The sequence below is a fragment of the Macrobrachium nipponense genome, chromosome 18, assembly GCF_015104395.2.
Source record: "Macrobrachium nipponense isolate FS-2020 chromosome 18, ASM1510439v2, whole genome shotgun sequence".
NCBI classification, from domain to species: Eukaryota; Metazoa; Arthropoda; class Malacostraca; order Decapoda; family Palaemonidae; genus Macrobrachium; species Macrobrachium nipponense.
In genome coordinates, this window is record NC_087211.1 from 76,361,600 (window position 1) to 76,382,520 (window position 20,921).

General features: G+C 35.4%; 1 protein-coding gene across 2 annotated transcripts in view; it reads left to right on the top strand.

Annotated features, from left to right (window-relative positions):
* LOC135197214 (E3 ubiquitin-protein ligase ZNF598-like) overlaps nt 1-20,921 on the top strand; it is a 52,015-nt gene that overhangs the window by 31,002 nt on the left and 92 nt on the right. Inside the window, exons 4-9 of one of the 2 annotated variants that reach the window (XR_010310578.1) lie at nt 346-458; nt 7,821-7,995; nt 8,247-9,984; nt 13,123-13,315; nt 14,067-14,201; nt 20,435-20,921. The exon at nt 20,435-20,921 is cut by the window's right edge and continues 92 nt beyond it. Coding sequence is in view for 1 of the 2 variants with exons in the window: in XM_064224270.1 (XP_064080340.1) it covers nt 346-458; nt 7,821-7,995; nt 8,247-9,984; nt 13,123-13,305 (2,209 nt within the window). In the remaining variant the exon portion in view is untranslated. Of the gene's footprint in view, nt 1-345; nt 459-7,820; nt 7,996-8,246; nt 9,985-13,122; nt 13,316-14,066; nt 14,961-20,434 lie in introns of those variants that run through there. The other variant, XM_064224270.1, reaches the window with a different exon arrangement.

The following is a 20,921-nucleotide window of genomic DNA, read 5'->3' on the forward strand; positions in this document are numbered from 1 at the left end:
ACCGAACAATTATGATTATACCCACCCTCCTCCCCTTAGGTGGACGGACGGGCAGAGAAAGAATTGGATTCACCTGGGCAGTTGTACCTGGTTCTCGAGTGGAGGGAGATGACGTCATCACCACCAGTGTTGGCGACGCCGACGCGCTAAATTTGAATTTAGTATCCTGCCGCTCGTGGAAATCACGGCTCTATAATTGTTCGGTAAGTATACAATAAAACTTCATTTTAATAATGAAAATTTCATATTTCTCTAGCTTTTAACTTGTTTCCGTCCTTATTTTAACCATCATCAAGGTTAAACTACTTTATTGTAATTGTAATTCTATAATTTTCTCTCATTTAGTGACTACAATGATTTGAGAAAGCATTTTCGTTCAGATCATTACCTCTGTGAAGAAGGTGGTTGTCAGGAAGAAAGATTTACTTCAGTTTTTCGTACCAAGCTTGATCTGCAAGGTAAGACTTTTCTTATATCACTAATAGCTTTTAACTCTTCTGCAAATGAAGAATAGTATGCATTTATTATCACAAATCCAGTCATCATAAAATAGCCCCTAACTGTGTGAGAAGCACAATGGAAAAGTTCCAAAAGGAATGATTCATACATTAATACATAGCCAACTCATATCTATTGGTGCTCCTCATTCTATTATGTATCTATGACTGTGTACATGTTGTCTTTCCTCCAGGTGGTTTCTGCAAGCATTACTGCTATAGTAGTTTCACATCAACCGTGTATCTGATATCTAGGCCAGTCCCTTACGACGCTCCTGATTGGCTGTTGATGGGATTATCAACAGCCAATCAGGAGCGTCATAAGGGACTGGCCCAGACATCAGATGCACTGTTGATGTGAATCTACTATAGTTCTTGGTATATGCTCATATTTGTGAGGGGTGTTCTGAAGCACACACTTAAGGTTTCAAAAAGATTTCTTACCAAAGCCTGGAGTGTATGTATGCTAAGTAGCATACCCTTCTGTTTCTGGTCTTCTATTCATGTAACAAGCAAATCTTTCATCCTGACAACCACCTTCTCGTCAATTAGCCCTGTGTGTTTGTTCATGATGACAATGAGTTTTACCAATGCCGAAGATTTCACATCATCATTAATTTGCTTAACATCTTAAGATAATCAATTGTCAAAGTCCAGGTATAGTGCAGTGGCCAATTATGAGTGTGCTGTCTGCATATTTGGCAGTTATCTCTAAGCTTTTCCTTATAGTAATTGTCTTCCTCATCCTCGTCTCACCAGTTACAGGAGACATAGAGGTTGATTCATAGACATGATAGATGCTTAAAAACACAATTTAGATACAGGAGAGGGCATCCAAAATATTGTAGCAATGCAGAATGCTATTGAGTATTGATTGTCTACACCAGCAGGTGTGTGGCAGACGGGGAGTTGAGGAGATCTGCTGCTGTCTGAATGCCCAGCATTTATGAGATTGCTATATTGCTGCTCAGGAAATTCAAATCAAAGTTTAAATTATGGAATATGGCTCTGCTGAATGTTTATCTTTGCTATTGCCAATGTAAAGGAAAAATATTGTAAAACAGACTATCATAACCCAGGGAGTGCTATGCATAGTCAGGTGTACATTACATTTTTAGTAAGGAGGTAAGGTACACCTTTCAACTTGGACATGGAGATTTTGCTATCATTTTCACAGGGCAGCAAATAGTCAGCTAAGCCAGTTCCTGTATCTGTATAAATGCTGGAATATGAATATTTACCTTATATGAATATATTGGTACATCTGTGATCTTAAGAAATAAAATAGGAAATAAAATCTGTACACTTAAGAATTTAGCAATCATAAGCATCATAGTGGTTGGTAGATAACAGTTACAGTATAAGTGTATGATGAAATTTCTAAAGATGCAGTGGCAGAGGGCCACTTTTATGCTTATATATATCATATAATGTTTACTTAAGAGTTTTTGCAGCAACGTATCTTAGAAGCAAAACACAATGTGTCATTCATTCATAGAATCTGTCACAAAGTAAAAATATGTAGATGTTTGCATCAAATTGAAATTACTTATCATTTTTCTCAAATACACAGAAGAGATCAAGATGCATTTGTGTATGAGGTGACTGGTGACTTGAGACTGGCAATCCTATCAGATCTGGGCTAATTTTTATATGAATGTCAACAGTCTCTCTCTCTCTCTCTCTCTCTCTCTCTCTCTCTCTCTCTCTCTCTCTCTCTCTCTCTCTCTCTCTAGGTTGGGTAATCTTAAACACGTAGCAAAACCAGGCAACTTCTGGAAATTATTAATCATAGTATGTAAATTTTCGAAGAAAATCAAGTTCCTCATTGGATGATGTCATGGTCCATTTTCGATTCCCCGCTATGCCAACAAGGAATCAGAGGAATTTATTTCTGCTGATAGAAATTCATTTCTCGATCTGGTTCAGATCCCACAATAAGCTGTAGGTCCCGTTGCTAAGTAACCAATTGGTTTCTAGCCACTTGGTTTTAAAAAATCTAATTCTTTGGCCCAGCCCTAGGAGAGCTGTTAATCAGCTCAGTGAGCTGGTTAAAGTAAGATATACTTAACTCTAAGAACATCATTACTGGCATACTTTTAGAGACTGTATAACTATACATCAAGAGTTAAAACAATACGTACTACTTATACTATACATCAAGAGTTGAAACAATACGTACTACTTATTAAGAATATCATTACTGGCATACTTTTAGAGTTAAAACAATACTTATTAAACTCATATTTTCAATAAAATACATTTCTAAGAAATAATACATCTCTATTGAAATTCTAAAATATTACAACAAATATTTCTTCATTCTTCTTGACAATTGCACACCTTGGCTGGCTTACTGTTGTAGAAAATGGTACAAATGGGATATACAATTTATCCATAATAGAAATTAAATGGAAGAATTGCTTAATTTATACTTTAGCCAGTAGTTTTGCCAATAAATACACTACAGTATTGTGAATTTCCATAAGTTAAAAAAAAAATTTTTGAACAACAGCTTAGGCTTCAAGTTTGTAGCATCTAATTTGCTATGGAGACTTCAGTGATTCACTAAAGATTTAAGACTCAATCAATTCCTTTTGGGCTGCATCGCCAACTTCGTTATGTTGGTTTTGTTATCTATATTTCCTATGTTTTCTTTAAAAGAAATTGAAAAAGAAAGCAACATTCAGTAGATGAAAAAACTGGAATTTTTAGAATTCTGAACTCCATATTATTTTAATTTTCTGTTACTATTACTACCTTTTCACCCTTTCCAAACCAACCACAGTGGAGTGATTGACAGGCTGGTGGTCAGTCAGTGGGGTTGGAAGCATAGGGTGAAGGAAGGCTTTGCAATTAGTCTGTTGACAGAAAACACCTCCATGATTCAAGGTTAAAAAGAACGGGAAAAATCATCTCAAGATACGTAATGTGAAAGAAAAAAATTGGCATGCAGATTTATTCTATAGAATAAATCTATAGAATAAATCTGCAAGCCAATTTTTTTTTATGGTAAAAGAGTTATTCTATGGTAAAAGAGCTTTCTTTGAGGAAATGAAAAGTGAGATTTTATGTCAGCAAACAAAAATATTAGAAAATTCTATTACATTTTAGAACATTTTCTAGATTTCTTGTTTCTTAACCTCAAGTTCAACAATTTATAAAAAGTTCTTAGACAAATTGTAGAATTATGAAAATTCATTTTTCCCAACTCATTCCTCCACATTATTGTATAGTACTCATTGTTCTTACAGAAAAACAAACACCAGAGTTAGTTAACTGTGGAAGGAGGTGAATTGGGGAGAGACTCACTTACTGTCACCAGATAAGTTTTATTCGGCTTTGCTCCTGCTGATTGTCAAGTTGAAACTTATTTCTTCTTTTAGTGAATGTTTAGCGTTTGGGTATTTTGTTCAGTGTGGTTTTGAACAAGAAAAAAATTATGAATGAAAGGTGTAAAGAATATGAGCTGGTGCTAAGCCACTTTATGTTCCTGGTATTACTTTAATCATTGTAGGGTAGACTACCATCTTCACCCTCCGACAGGACTGATCTGATTGTGTTTGCCTGGTATCAAGTCCAGGCTGTGCTCTTCCTCCTCTACTCAATGAATCTAGTATGATACATGGATAGAGTAAGATGAAGTGCAAGGATTCATCTCCCCCCTCCTTGTTGCCATCTCTGCTCATCTTCGGCCCCCTTTTCCTTCTGTGAGAAAAAATAGTCTTGTGAGCCCTCTCACAAGAAGTTCGTTTGGACTTAAAGTGAGTGCCTTTTTTTCTTTAGGTATTGGCAACAGTATTGGCTCACCTTCAGGGATGTTTGCTATTGGTAGGTTTGACACAGGGTTTCTTTGAACATGCTGGTGAACCGGTCTTTCCCTGTTTACCTCTCAGATATGAGGACTATCCTGGACTCTTCTGATGCCAAAGACAAAAGTGCTTGGTAACAGCAGGTGGGTGCAAGGCATTCCTCCATTTGTCCCCATGACTGATTCTAGCTCGTGCTGAGGATAACCTGTACTTGCAAGACTCGTTTTGTGTACCTATAACAAACACAAAAACCCTCAGAATTAGCTTTTATAATAATGGTTTTATATGAAAACAGCATTTCATATTTTTCTTTTGCATCCAGAAACCAATTAAGGGGGCCGGCCGGAACCTCTATATATGGAGGTATAGGGCGAAAAATGCAAAGTCATGAAAAAATTCATGGAGCTTCATATGGCAATTGAGAATACGTATACGAAATATTTCGTCAAAATTCCTGTTACTTTCGTAGTTACAGGGTAATTAGTTAACGTAACTCAATAAGCCTAAAACATTGATCCGTACAAGAAAATGCAATATTTCTTCTATTATCGTAAATTTTGATAATTATTGTCAAAGAAATTGGGAGAAATGGCATCTGTAGACATTCCCCGAGTCGAGAAGGAGACTTCAGGCTCAAGCAGCAAGCTACCAAGTTTAGTGCGATCACAGACGTCATGTAGTTTACACGTTCCATTTCACGTCTGACATTCGCCTGATTTCACGTATGTTTATGTATGTTTCAGCAAGAATTTCATCATGCCAATGAGGAAAAGACAAGGGAAACATCTCGCTAACATACAGACGAAGAAAAATCGCTCAAGTATTATTACAGAATATCATAATATATGCGTAGTTAGTGAAGAGAGAGAGAGGGGAGGGTTGCTTAGTAACGCCCCCGTCTTGCTTGACAGCACACGTCACACTGTGCCTAAGGCTACGATCTTTGAGCAAAGAGATCTTCATTTATGATAAATAACAAAGTTTTGGTTTTTTAAAACCCAAAATGGAATATGAAATTCATAATAATCATGATTTATTAAATTGTCTTTGTAAAAAAAGTGTACGCCTTCGAGTTTCACGTCTTGACATTCTCTTGCAATTACGTTTGTTTATCTTTGTTTCGGGCAAGAATTTCATCATGCCAAAGAGGAAAATACAAAGAAAACATCTCGCTAACATACAAAAGAAGAAAATTCGCTGTAGTACGCCGAGTTAGTGAAGGGGAGAGAGAGAATTGCGTAGGAAGGAGTACCCCATCTTGCCTCAAGCAGTGCCCCAGGCTGCGATATATGAGCAAGGGGATCATCATTTATGATTAAATTATGATAAATAAAATAGTTTTGGTTTATTAATACACAAAAAACAAATATACATTCATAATAATCATTATTTATTAATATTGTCTTTATAGAAATACGAAGGAAAACTTTGAACGCCCGTATCTCAAAACTATACTTATTGACCTTCAAAATCTATCTTCTCACTTAGTTTTAAAGCTATAACATTGGAATTTGGTATATAACTCAGAAAGACATTATAGAACAATCAAATAGAGCCCTTTTTTCCAATTTTTGTTTCGTATTTTTTTTATAAATTTTTTTCTCCTGATTTATAGGGTTTATTTTTTGACCATATTGAAAAATTCATATCTAGCAAAAAAATGACTTTTAGAAAAAAAACTCTCCATTCGATTGGAGGTCTACATCAGGTCTATATATGGTAGTAATCCCAGGTCTTAATATTAAATATCAAGGGAGGAGATAGAATTTGAAAAATGGTTATTTTCGGGATAAATCGCCCTGGCGTCACAAAACCGAAGGTCAGAGGCGAAAATCATATGCGGTTTGGAGATGTCCCAAGTCACCTTATTAAGTGGTATGAATATCAAAGTCCTGTCCTTGAAAAAGGGCATTAGCCGGCCGGCCCCCTTAAGGGGACCGTCCGCTATGGGGGATGACATGTCAACTTGAAAAAAAAAAAATAAAAAAAAAAAAAAAAAATAAATCGAGTTGATTACTTGGTATCTATGCAGAAACATGCCGTGCATGCTTTCCAGAAGTTTCAGCCAATTATTTTTACAAATAATGAAGATATAGCGGTTTTTAAATGATGACGTTATCGTAACTGCGTCGTCTGTATGATTGAGTTTGACAGAATCGTTTTTGCGTGTTTATTTTTGCATATATACAGGGATTTTTTCAGATATTTTTCGAGATTCTCATACATCTGGTAGCAATGAAAGGTAGTGTGAGTTGAGAGCTGGTCAGAGCGGCTACTTATAGGCGAGAGCTGCGAGACTCAGAGAATGACTCAGTTACGCCACAGACGTCAAAGGAGTTACATGCACTTCGTCACTTGCGTTTGGTCACTAGCTATTTACGTTGTTTTTATAATTTCTTAGTGAACTTATAGCAATGCCAAAGTTACCTAAGATCAAGAAGGCTACTCAGCAACTAAGGCTAGCAAAATTAGCGAAGGCCAGGAATGTGCTGAAAGAAAAACACGAAAATTCATTGTTATCAGCGCCCTCATTGTCTCATGTCTCGCCGTCAACATCATTGTCTGGTGTCACGCTGAGGGTATTAATACCACTTTTAGGGGTAGGACCAAGATTTGGTGTAGAAATCAACAATAAAAGTACAAATAAAGTAATTATAATAATGTTGTTTTGACTTTTATAAGAAAAAAGCAAAATTATATAGCAAATCTTTGGGAGCTCATAACTCAAAAACATACTTATGCGCATGTCGGTAACCATTACTCGGTTATTTATTATCCAATTTTGGAGAGAAAGATATCATTGGAAAGAGGAATAAAAATCCCATAATTCTGTGTGACAGAATTTTTTTTTTTTTTTTTTTTTTTTTTTTTTTTTTTTTTGAATTTTTTGAGTGTCTAGACTAGAAAAAAAAATTCATAAAAAATACAAAACAAAAACAAAAATCAAAATTCTGTCACACAGAATTGTTCTGTATATAAAGAAGTGTTTATGGTATGATTTTCAATACAACTGATGTCATATTAGCGGAGAAATCTCTACTTTTTTTTTTTTATAAATCATAATTTTCGCTAATAAAACTAAAAGTTTTTGCTCAAATGAATTGAAATTTTTATATGATGAAGGTACTATATATATCTAAAACATATATGAAAATTATCTATTTTGCGTAATAAATAAAAAAAATAGACATCATAGCGGACGGTCCCCTTAAGCAAGTAGGGTAAATTAATTTTAAGAATTGAAAAGTGCTGTGAACTGTGTGACCACTTGTTACCTAATATGTCAAGTACCAGGTAGCAAATGCTTTTAGTACTGCACTATATAGTGTGATAGTATTTCAGGAAGTTTCAAGTTTTTGTGAAGAGTTAACAATATTCTAGGTTTTCCCCCAAAGTTTTGGCCCAAATACTGTACATATTATTAATAAACCCTCCCCCCCCAATTAGGATACATGGTCCATCTTAACCTCAAAATTATGCAATTGTTTGTTTAAATCTAATTTTATTTCAGCTCACTGCACACAAAATCATGCCCAGGGCATGAGCCGACAAGCTGCTCGACAGGCTCGTACTGTTGATATTGAGTTTACCGTAAATCATCGACAACAGCAAGACAATCAAAGAGGTGATGATAGAGGTATGAGAGGTGGCCGAGGGCCCAGAGGAAGAGGCGGTAGAGGTGGAAGGTAATTTCCCTTGATTTTCACTGAGAAACTTTTAGGATCATTTACTGAGAAGGAGCTTTGTGTTTTTATAAGTGTTCTATAAAAGTTTCATGTAAGTTATTATTACACCAGTGGTCAGTAATGTTAATTGTTGGAAGGTGATGAGTTGCTTTCTATTTTATCCATTATATTATTCATGATATTGCATTTAGAAATTTGATTTAAAATTTATGATGCACATACTTTAGTTGTCATGATGTATTGCTTTCTAGGAGAGACCGCGATTATGAAGATATGAGGATCTCTGAAGAATTGGATGACAGGCCGCCGCCACCACCTGTGACACAGCAGATAGATATTAATTGTGTGCAAGATTTTCCTTCCCTGAATGGACCAGGCCCAGGGTCTGGAGTAGAAGGTGGAGGTGGGGGCACAAAATCCATGGCCACACATCTTGCTCAACAAAATCGTTTTACTGTAAGGACCAGGGGTGGAAGGAATATGAATGAAGAAGAATTTCCATCATTAGGATCAACCAGTGTTACTGTTAGTACAGCTCAAGCAACTGCTCACTCACCATCATCACCTACAACTTCAGTCCACCTCAAAGTTAACACTAAAAAAGCTGTAAAAGATGGCCAAGGCACTGGTCAGAGGAGTAGTAATGTGTCCATTCAGTACAATCGTACCATACCAGCTGCAACAAATATTGATACAGCTGAAACAGATAATAAAGAAAATAATGGTAAATCAAAAGGAGCGCAGATTGGTGTTATATCCCATAGCAGTAATATAACATTACAAAGTAAAGCAAATAACAAAAATAAATCAAAAGGTCTAGATGAAGATTTTCCTGCCTTATCAATATCAAAATCTAACAATATGAGTACAGTCGGGTGGGGGTCAACTGTAGTGCCAGCTTCTGCGCCTGTTCAGGCTAGAAATGTAAAAACCTCTAAAAGTGACTTTCCATCTCTTGGACCATCCATGGGTGCACCTTCAGTAGCACCCTCAAAACCAGGGAAGAAATTTAATAGTAGTGATTTCCCATCTTTAGCTCCTAATGCAGAAAGTCAAACACAAATGAAAAATTATCATGGCTGTTCTAGTGTTACCATTCCAGTGAGCAATGCATGGACGAACTCAATAGACCAAGTTCCTAAGCCATCAGAACCTGGAGAAAATGTTAATGGACCAAAAGGTAAAAAAAAGAAAAAAGGTAATAAGACTTCGGATAACAGTGCTACTAACACTAGTGGTGTGACTCAGGGAAACATGTCTAATGGCACAGCAAAGCCACCATCTTCCAAGAAAAAGCCACGAGGCCTCCATAACATCTTTGATGATAGTGATGATGAAAATGGGGTAAAAACTGACCTCTCTATGGGAAAGCTGGGTGATTACGAATCTGTAGCACCACCTGTTGCATCTTCAAACATGAAGATGATAAGTAGTGATGTCATCAGTGAAAGGAAAAAATCAGAGTTGAAGATTGGAACTTTGCAGAAACCTCCACCAAAGTTGGACAGTGAAGAAGCTTTTCCTTCCTTGGGGGGTGCAGCATCAATGTTGTCTACATCAACCTGGTCATCTCCTGCTAAAAAAGCTGCCCCTCCTGGGTTCTTTGCTAAACCGAGGGTGCCTCCAGGGTTTACTGCTACAGACATGACTTTTACTAGTAGTTCTGGAGAGAAATTTGCCATCTCTCCAACTTCAGAAGCAGCTGCTACGTCACCTGTATTTACTACTCAACCTCCACCCAGTTACTCATTTCATCTTCCACCAAATTTTGAACAACGTAATAAAGCCTTAATTAAAACAATTCATGATGAATGCGGAGGTGATGAAGAAAAGTTTGAATGTTTCAAACAACTTGCTGGAGCTCTCAGAAGTGGTGAACTACCAGGTCAGGCGTACTATGAACAGTGTCGATCTGTCATGGGGAAGGCTACCTTCCACAAGATTCTTCCTGAATTACTTGTTCTTTTACCAGACATTAAAAAGCAACAGGTAAGTTGTCTCAAGTACCTCATGTTCTCTTTTACAGAGAATATAACAGTGCAGTTTTCTCTTGGTGGCCTTGTTCATTGGCTGTGTACATGTACTTAGAAACCTATGTTAAAGTATTGGGGAAAATGCTCTTTAAAGTAATACAAACCATTCCTTTTATGCACAAGTATTCCTCAGTGCAAGCTGGAATCTGTTGTTGAAATTGGTATCAAGATCGTTAACTGTGGGATCCCTCCACTTGCCTGTCATCATCAGGGATTTCTTTGGCTGTGGTCAAATTGAAACGTCTCGAGTCCTTTTTTTTTATTATGGTGTTTTGTGTTTTTTGTTTAACAGGGAAGGGAACAAAAAAAGCAAACAATGAAAGATGAGAAGGATGTGAGTGGTGCTTGGCTACTTTATGTCCTTGCTTTTAGAATAACAAATTTGTTGTTTTGCATTTGTTCTATAAGTTGGTGGCTGGTTTCTATCACATTGGAGAAGTTCAGCATGACCATAGGAAGGCTAAAAGATATTTGCAAGTTTTTCTTAAGGAATTAATCCACCTTCAATACTGCCAAATCTCTTTAGCTCCGGTTTCTTGGACTCCTCTTCCTCTCCTTAGTACCGTCTATTCTGTGGCCTGGTTATGAACATGAAGGTAGGTGACCACCCCCGTTCTCTTACAGTGCCAACCCCGTAAGGGTAGTGCTGTCAGTGCACCTCATTCGGTGCAATGTAGGCATTACTTAAGGTTCTTTGCAGCATCTCTTTGGCTCCTAGCTGCATTTACTTTCATTCCTTTTACTGTACCTCCGTTCATATTCTTCTTCCATCTTACTGTCCACCCTCTCCTAACAATTATTTCCTAGTGCAACTGTGAGGTTTTCCTCCTGTATCACCTTTCAAACCTTTTACTGTCAATTTCAGTTTCAGTGCTGAATGGCCTCAGTTGCCCCAGTGCTTGGCATAATGCCAAAAACCTATGTAAATCAAATTAAATCTTACAGTGCCAAGGTCAGATCGCAGCTACTACTTATAGTTAGCAGCCTCCTACTAGTGCTCTGTCACAGGCATCATTGTTCATGTGATCACCCTTCTTCTTTTGAGGTAGGCGATGGCATTCGCTTACCTGTGGGGTAACATCACTGTAGATATGGTTGACATGTTCCACTGAATGTGCCCATGAACCAATCCTTTTATTTCTGAAAAATGAGGACTGTACCAGATTCTTTCCATATTTATGCCTCTGGGAGGCATGCAAAGAAGGCTCCCAGACTCAGAGATTACCTTTGGCCCATCTTTCTCTGCTCTTCTATCTAACTAGGCAGCCAGTTAAAGCTGTTATCTAAACTCATCAGTTTGTAATTGACCCAGATAATAACATCTTCCAATATGCTACCGTCTTCAAGGCAGCACTTTGTTCTCTCAAGTTTTCATGCATTGTGCAGTTAGTACCTCAAATTTTCAAGACAAGATACATTGCATTGGTATCTTACAACAATTCTCATTGTATATTAATAATTGATTTACATTTTTATCTATTTACTTCTTAATAACTGATCTCTTTCTGCATTGTCTCATAGCTTTTGTTATTTTCAAATAAACATAATTTTATTTTGAAGCTTGAATTTCAAGTCAGTGGCCATTGCTGGGTTGTTCCATATGAATACGGATCTCCTGAAAAATAATAATAATATAATTATAGTAATTCAGATACATCTCACTGTGGCTCAGGTCCCTTTCAGTCTTTCATCACGATGCCAGATTGTGTAGGGTGTTAAAGGCATCATTGAGCTTTGGCTCATGATTGTGACTAGGAACAGTGCATTTCAGGGTGGAAATTCAACTTTTTATTCAGTTGAGATGCTTCTCCCACCTAAGGAATATCTCCTACATAAAACTACACAGAATGTAATGTTTTATATTCCCTTGAGAATAAGACAAATTTTTGAAGTAATTGCTATTTTGTTCAGTAAAGTCCCTAATGCCCAAAGAAAAGGTGCTGGATGACAGCAAGTGAGTTAGGGCACCCACCTTACCACCAGTTAGTACCTCGTTACCAAGTTTCAGTGATGATTCCAGCTCACACTAAGGAATAATCATGCATAGAAGGCTCTGTTTGTATACTTGTTGAGAATTAGTTGTATTTGTTCATATTATAATCCAAGATTATGTCGAGTAGTAGAATTTAAAATTTTACCCTGGTAGTTGCCAATTAGGATTTGTAAATTATGAGTAAACATGATGCAGTAGAAAGAAATAAAGGGTGTGAATGCTTTGTATAAGGCAGAGAGAACAGTGCTATTGGATCGTTGATTTTTCCTGCAAAGAAAACCTACATTCTTGCCAGTGTGTGCCAGATAGGGTTGATAAGTTGAATTATTTCTGGATTATGGTGAAACTGACAGAAATATAAGTACAGTAGCAAAGTTAATGTATTGTCTATTATTTCATGTCTCCCTAGATATTTTGCAATCTCTTCTCCTCAATGTTTTTTTTATTATTATCTGCCAGTAACTCCTCTGATTTCAGTCATATCTATTTTTCCTTCCTGCCCCTCCCCCCTCCAAGTAGTGATTTTTTCTTTTTCAAACATGTGATAGTGTTTAACAGTAATATTGAGAAGGATGGCGTTACTATATGGTTTTATTTTTCTTCATATGGCCACTAAATCTCTTGGCCAAATGAATAGAGTCAATTGCTAGATGGTATACTTTCAAATATTTTACTCATTTGTCTGGATAAAGTTTCCTGCCTTTTGTATCCTGTAATGTTTTACAAAATAAATAATGATGCTCCTAGGAATAGTGGTTTTAGACTATGATGAAGCAGATTAGTTTGGGATTTCCCATGGGATCTAATGTTAAAGTTTTTGTAGATGTAGAGCTGTTTTTGTGATTCACACTGGAGTAGATGAGCAGAGCAGAATCTGAGCAAAAAGTTAAAACTGGGGAGGTGAATTTAGTTAGCATCTACTGTGACAGCACAGAAAAGTGACCCTGTTTTCACTTAATGTTGGACGGGGAATACAGTATTTGGCTTGGCTTAACAGCCTTAGTGAATTTAATTAAATATAACATTTGCAAAATATTCTTGAACAGACTAAAATTACAACTGAGGCTGATATTTTCATTGTATTTTTATTTTGTATTCTAGGAGGTTTTAGCAGCTTATAGAAAAGTTGACGGTGGACGAGGATGCACTACGTTGTTTGCTGTTTGTGGAGTGTGCAGGCAAGTTTTGTGTCAGGAAGATTATAGCAAGCATATGGAAATTCATGATGAGGTAGCAGATTTCCCCTCACTGTCTGAAGTATCTTCTCACATTGTCAAGAAGTGAATTATTTAAAGTAAGTATTTGCATGAGAACAATTTTCTTGAAGTTTCTTTTGTTTTTGTCAAATTGGAATATTTCAACTTTTAACGAACTCATCTGTGTGCAAACCTCTTAGTTTACTCAAGTTTAAGTCTTGAATTGGAGATTATTTTATTTTTATGATTAAGGCAGATAATGAAACCATTGAGTTCATTTATTTAGTTCGCACAAGCCTGGATCAGATAAAAGTTGAATCATAAGTGGAAAAAAGAATTTTTGAACTGTTCTATAGTTTGTCATAGAAGTAGTGATGGGTAGTGGTTAAAATTAATGTCTGTTGCGTATTGGTTTGTGGAAATGTTTGATAGTCCCAGCAGTAGTTGTTAGGTAGATGATGAACTGTAATGATAACCAGCTTTTCTACCACCCACTTCCAGCATTCAGGAGCTGAAGCTCATTCAGTTCTCGCATATCAGCATCACCTGTTACCAAAGTAGCTACTTCACTGAAGTGAAGTACATTTTTTTTTATTTTGCTTGGATACAGCAGACAGTAGCCAGTTATTGTACAGTGCCTTCCTCCTTGGACCTGATGGTGTCATGCTTATCTCTGAGTTTGCTGAGAATGTGATTGACTTTGTGATGTAGCATCACGAATACCCACCCGAGAGGATCATTCAAGAGATCTTTTATCTAATTATTGAATAATTTATTTTTTGGCTCATCTTATCATGTGGAGGATCAACTATGAGGTTTTTAATTATTCATATTTGTTATGTTGTACAGGTTGTGTTTTTCGGACCAAACTTCAAGGAAGATCGAGCTTTACTTCACTTCATAACTATAAACAGCATTTGATGGGGGATAGAGTGAGTGTCTCGTACAAGTGTGATAGATTGAGTCCTCAAGTCTGTCTTGCAGGTATAACTTTAAAGAAAATTTATGTACTTATTTCACAGACCCTTGAGTTTAATTTTATTTTAGGGAGATACTACATTCATTTAATGCTACTTGGACTACATCATTTATCTATTCAGGTAAATCTCTTCTTGTCAAGGCACTACATGAATATTTGATTTATATATGAACGACTAAAATGAGTATAGTATGTAGATGTTTATGTTCTATGAATATGTTGCAAATGCTTCAAAATCAATAAACATATCAGTAGATAATGTGGTCATCAGCATTGTATATTGACCAAACAAAAATTGCATACTAAATATAAACAAAGACATTTTTTTCTGGCAGATTTAAAACTAGTAATTTTTTTATTGTAAGAAACTAAAGTGTCTCTTACTGTTTCTTACAGAAACTGTTACTTTTAGATGGTTAAACATTAAATTTCTGCTGAAAGAGCAGAATGTTTGGATTTTTTTGTCTTTTCTGTGTATCCAAAGATTGATCTAAGTTTGCCAAGTGCGATACAAAACTTATCTCTTATTTTTTATTTTGATGTACTAATCATTGCTTTGATTTTCCGTTGCATTTCACTTTTTGTAATTTGATTTTATCCTTACTTTGGACAGAGCAGTTTTGTTTTTTTTCCAATGTCATGCTATTTTTGAATCATCATTGTTATTATTTTTGAAAATTTCATCCTTAAAGATGAAGATGAGTGATGGTCTTTTCTTTTGTATTAAATCTTGATATTGTTACAAATATATTTAATACCTTGAAGCTTTGTGAAGACTGCTGTCCTTATTTGGGAACAATGTTCCTTAGAAGTTGTAGATGTATCAGTACATCAAGATTCAGTTCATAAAAACGGTCTTATATATTACAGTCCGACCTCTTTAAACCGGCACCCCTGGGACCAGGCCACTGCCAGATCACAGAAATCACCCATAAGAAACCCCCTATGTAAACAAAGTCTTGCCAGCTCATTCCACATAATTATATATGGCTGTGTTTTCAAAAGTAGGAAAAAAAAGCTGATGGCCTAATTCCTTATGAAAATTCTGGCCTGCTCCAGAAGCATCTACCTGTAAATGCTTACACTGTAGCTGTGTCAGAGCTTAAACCACTTTGTAAGTGCACTGTCAAATTCTGATCTGGCACCTTTAAATGGTTTTCAGCACTTCAAATTTTTTTTGGCTTTTTGTTTTCAGCTGTGTCAGAGCTTAAACCACTTTGTTAGTGCACTGTCAAATTCTGATATGGCACCTTTAAATGTTTTTCAGCACTTCAAATTTTTTTTGGCTTTTGTTTTCAGTGCAACATAAAAATCTGATGCTGTTGTTTCTTTAAACCTGCATGTGAGAGAGAGAGAGAGAGAGAGAGAGAGAGAGAGAGAGAGAGAGAGAGAGAGACGAGAGAGAGAGAGAGAGAGAGAGAGAGAGAGAGAGAGGAACTGTTGGTTGGTAAGCCTAATTTTAATGCATGAAGATTCACATTTAACCCAATGAACATTTACTTCTAGGCCTATTTATTAGTTAAAAGCTAACTCATATAATATGCATTATCAGTGGTATCTTCCTAAACTGAGACAGGCCTTGCCTAACATAGTGTAATCTGCAAAAAAATACATCTCGCACTGTACACGATGTAGTATACTGTGGTGAAAGGTTTTGGATGAAATTTTAATGGTCCCATAATACATGAGACTGGATGATATACAAGTACAAGTATGCAGATTATGGTGGTTTTGTATACTGTACATTTTTGAGTTTCACAGAATGTTTTGTGGTGCCGCCCTTAGTACAGCTGCTCAAAAACTAATGGCGGCTGAATAAAAATAGTCCCAGATCATAGGAGTTGCCAGATTTAAGAGGTCAGACTATTATTTTTATTATTTATTATTTAATATATTAAGACCTCAAAAATTGAAGGCTTTCACAATGTGTATCCATATTATTTGGTCATAAGTGAAAGGGTTAAGTTGGACTATTACGATCAAAGACGAGCATCACATCTTTGCATTTGTGATCTTGAACCATTAATTTTCTCCCATTTCAGAAATAGTTGTTTGGCTCTAATGCATTTTGAAATATCTTTGACCTTTTTCAGTTATGGTCATGAGTCACTGAAATCTCTTGGGTTTGGGTCATTCTTTATGACGATCCCTTTAAGTATATGCATCTTTTATCTTTTCTTGTAGTTTTTCATTAACTTCTTTTTGAACTGTCATATTAGCAAGGTTTATCTCTAAACACGTTGTATGTACTGCAAACGGGCATTTGTTTCTGGTGATGAACTAAATTTCTGTAAATTAAAATTTTTTCTTGTAACATTAATGGAATTTGCCAATTCAATAATTTTATTCCTATCTTAGTATATTGCTTGTATAAGAAGTTTTCCAGTTTATTGCTTGTATAAGAGGTTTTCCATAAGTTCAACAAGTAACAAGGTGTTTCTCTCTTAGATTTTATGTTTAGACTTTGAAGAATGTCCGACTTTCTGGAATTTCTGTTATGATGCAAATTTTTAGAACCTCTGTGACCTAGGTATGAGAAGTGGGCTGGGAAGATAGAACTGAGATATACTGTGCTGTTATTTTGGTTGAAGAATTCAACCATTGGAGAGTTGCAGTCTGTCTCTCAGATGAGATTTGAGTATTTTAAAGTAACCACTTGTGTCATGCATGTTGGGTACAGTTTTCCACGATGGTGTGTGGAATGTAAGTTTTATTAAGGCTAAAGGTGGTAAAGTTCTCTGTTGTGCTAATTGGTTAGGTATGAAATGAATTAAATGCATTGTTTTGAGTTCTTTAATGTATAAGTTAACAATATAAATATTAGTGAAGAACTGAAAATTTGACTTGCCGTCAGTTTAATGGTTGAGGTATTATGTCATTTTTATTGACATTAAAGTCTAATTTTCTTTAGGGATATTTTAATTTTACCAGACCACTTGAGCTGATTAACAGCTTTTGTAGGGCTAGCCTGAAGGATTAGACATTTGTACAAGGCTAGGAACCAATTGGTTACTTATGAACAGGACCTACACCTTATTGTGGGATCCAAATCACATCGAGAAATAAATTCCTCTGATTCTGCATTGGCAGACGGGAATCAAACTCTGACTCTGAGATCGGTTAGTTGAACACGTAACCGACTCATCCAACAAGGAACTCTAATTTTCTTTAAAACCGCATGATATGATATTGGTAATGTTGGCTTCACTTGGTCGTGAAATATCATGAATTGATATTTGCTGTTACACTTTTTACTTAAAAAAGATCTTCCACAGATTAGTGTGTTTATTGTACATTTTATTGCCATTAGGAATTATATGCAAAAAAAGAAAATATTGCTGTGTCTGTTTGGTTAGGTAATTTATTGTTGCTTTGTATACTTCCAGATTGCAGGGGTTTTATTTTTCATTTGTATGCTAATAAAATCTAGAGGAGAAATCAGGAGGATCTTAAAATATTTATATGGGAGAGGTGTACTTGCTCTTCCACTGCAACTGCAAGTAGAATCTGTGAAATGCTGAAAAATATAGCTTTTCATATTGATGGTAATAGGTAAATTATTATTATTATTATTATTATTATTAGCAGCAGCAGAAGAAGTATAAGTACTAATAGTAAGAAGTAGTAGTAGGTCATTGATCATGAAAATCTGGTTGGTATTAGAAGGTACACAAAGAAAAGGTCTTTATGGATGATACTGTTAGTATAGTATCTTCCATCAAGGCACAAAGTTTGGGGAGAAAAAGGATAAAAATTTAGTTTTCTAATTAGAGTATATTTAGATTGATAAATGCCGCATAGAATATTTGTGTTAGTGCAGTGCCAACTCCAAAACAGAATTTGGAAGTTACAAGATAGTTGTATATTCATAATGTTTTATTCTTGGAAAATGTGCAGTTTTGTGTCAAAAGTGGAGTTTTTTAATCTTTTGATGTAACAAGATTCTGAATCATGGTTATGGACAGACTTATAGTTTCCTCAAAAAGTCACAAACGAAATTAAAAAAATGGAGCCGTTCGTTTGTTTAATTTATATATGTCTTTTTAGCCGAAATGCATTTTAGTAGTACTTGCCTTTACTTGTAGGAGTGAAATTTTCCTTTCTCTCTTTTCTTATGTGTCTGTGTACTGTATTTTTCTTTTGGTTTGTTATAGTTATTTTTTAGTGATGGAATAGGATAGTTCTTCAACAACCTTTAGGTTAGGAACTATCTTTGTTACATACCTGACTGGAGGTTAGTTAGTTATATCTTAGTTTTATCAGACCACTGAGCTAAATAACAGCTCTCCTAGGGCTGGCCCGAAGGATTAGATATTTTTACGTGGCTAGGAATCAATTGGTTAACTAGCAACGGGACATACAGCTTATTGTGGGATCCAAACCACACTATATTGAGAAATGAATTTCTATCACCAGAAATAAATTCCTCTGATTCCACGCTGGCTGAGCCGGGAATCGAACTTCAGACCACCAGATTAGCAGCCAGACGCGAAAACCACTCGTCCAGCGAGGAACTAGTTGGAGGTTTATTGCCTTCTATAGATATGTATCATAGAAAAGATAGATTATTTGGTAAAAGCCAATTTAAATATTACTAATATCACCAGAAAACTCAGTTGTTCCAGTTTGTTTATTAGGCTCAGAGGTCTGGATAGACTATTCCTTTATAGTAATAAAGTAATTTTCCAAAATAAGAACAAGCATTGTTTTTTTTAGGTCTGGTTTTAGTAATCTAAGAAATATTGTTTAATGCTCATAGTATTTCTGTGTTAAGATGGTAAAGGTAACATTTCATGTTTATTACTCCTTATGTACCTTTTAAGTTCCTGAGTTTCTTTTGAATCTTAGAAATTGGAAAGTGTATAATGACTTGTTATGCATGGTTGATATGTTCCTTCTGACATACTCTATAAAATATTTTGCATTGCTAACTGTTGGTTTATATTTCTTATTTTTATATTTTGTAGAAATTACTCCAACAATAGTTAATCATTGTCTTATGATTTTGTATGTTAAAATTATGTTGAATATTTTCACTTGAAAGAAACTGAAAACTCAAGGAAACTGTTTATGCATTGTACAGTTATAACTTTTGAGTATTGAGTAAGGTATGCATAATGGTTAAGAATTTTTTGAGAACAAACAGTTCTCAGGCTAAGGATTTAATTTTGTAATGAGCCAGAAATAATTATTTGTATGAGTTACCGATAATAGTTTTATTGTACACTGGTTATGCCTTGGGATTGAATTGTGCAATTAGGTTGGGGAACCTTTTTTAGTTCCTAACTTCACATTTAGTCTACAAGTTTTGCACTTACCACAGGTAAGTGTATAGATGATTATTATTATTGATGAATACTATAGTTTAACCAGACCATTATTTTCAGCGTATAATGGTAACTACTGTGTAAAGACAGTAGTTTCATTTGCATTGTCTAGGACCTTGCTGGCATGAGGTCGTTGTGCCGAAAGGGTGTAATTTGTGCTTTCAGTTGTATAGAAGTACACAAATTTAGAACCATTTACACAATCCAAGGGCAAAGTGATCTGTGATGGTCTTTAGAGAGAAAAATATATCCTAGTTAACATGAAGCATTTGCAATTACTATGTGTTGACAGGTCTCCTTTAGCATGATATGACCTCATAATACCCTTTGTATATAACTTTCCTTTGTAATGATTGTACAGTACAGTAAAGTTTATATGTCTGTGAAATATTTGTGTATATTGAAGATTTTTGTAATTGTAAGGAATTGTATTATAGAGATACAGTATTTTTTGCGATATCATGACAGTCATCATTTTGTATTTATTTATTATCCAGGTTTACGTATATATTTTATTGGTTTTTATTTTCCATAATGGTAATAGTGCATACTTTTAAATGATCCCTGTACGTATTTGATATTCTTTGAATTTCCTCATTGTCTGCTTGTAATATTTTTATAATAATGTTATTTTTGATAAATGATTGTATTTTAATGACTGAATTCAAGCACTTATTTCTCTGTATGGCCTTGTTGTGATTTCTGCTTTGGTACTATGATCATGGTATGTACTGTGGTCATTCATATTTTATGATTTTATTTTTTTTAATTGCTGTATTCACATATTTTCATCATTACAGTTTTTATTTAAACCAAGCATAAGGTCATACCATTCATATTTCATCGTTTAATGAAGATATTGTATCAATTTTATAGTTCTTTCACTTTAAAATGTATTCTCTTCTTTAAAGGTGCTCCATCTCAACTCTGCAACTTAAGATATCACCACCTTCATACTCCTTGTACAGACTTGATTGGTGTGTGATGCATGGCTTGATGTTCAGTTTCAAGTTCATACTAGATTATATACATCGATACGCGTTTTACTGGTTACTACAAACAAGGAGACTGGTACAATTTCCTCACTGTTTATTCAAGTGGAGCACCTTACTCTGCATTTTAAAATGATCTCTCCTTGTTAAGAGGACAATGTCACTAAGTTGGATGATTGCAGAAGTTGCAGGCTTGTGGAAAATGCTCCTTTGCTGAAGTTGAATATTGTCTTTTCTCCATTTCTTATGTTCGACTTAAAGGAAATAGGAATGGGCTTAACAGTAACCCTGACTCAGTCCCATGAGGTGAAAATCAAGTCTACGATTTGCCTTCTTGAGTGACGACATACTTGCGTTATAATTATTTCTGTTATGTGCCTGTGATTAGGAAGTGCCTATATTGTTA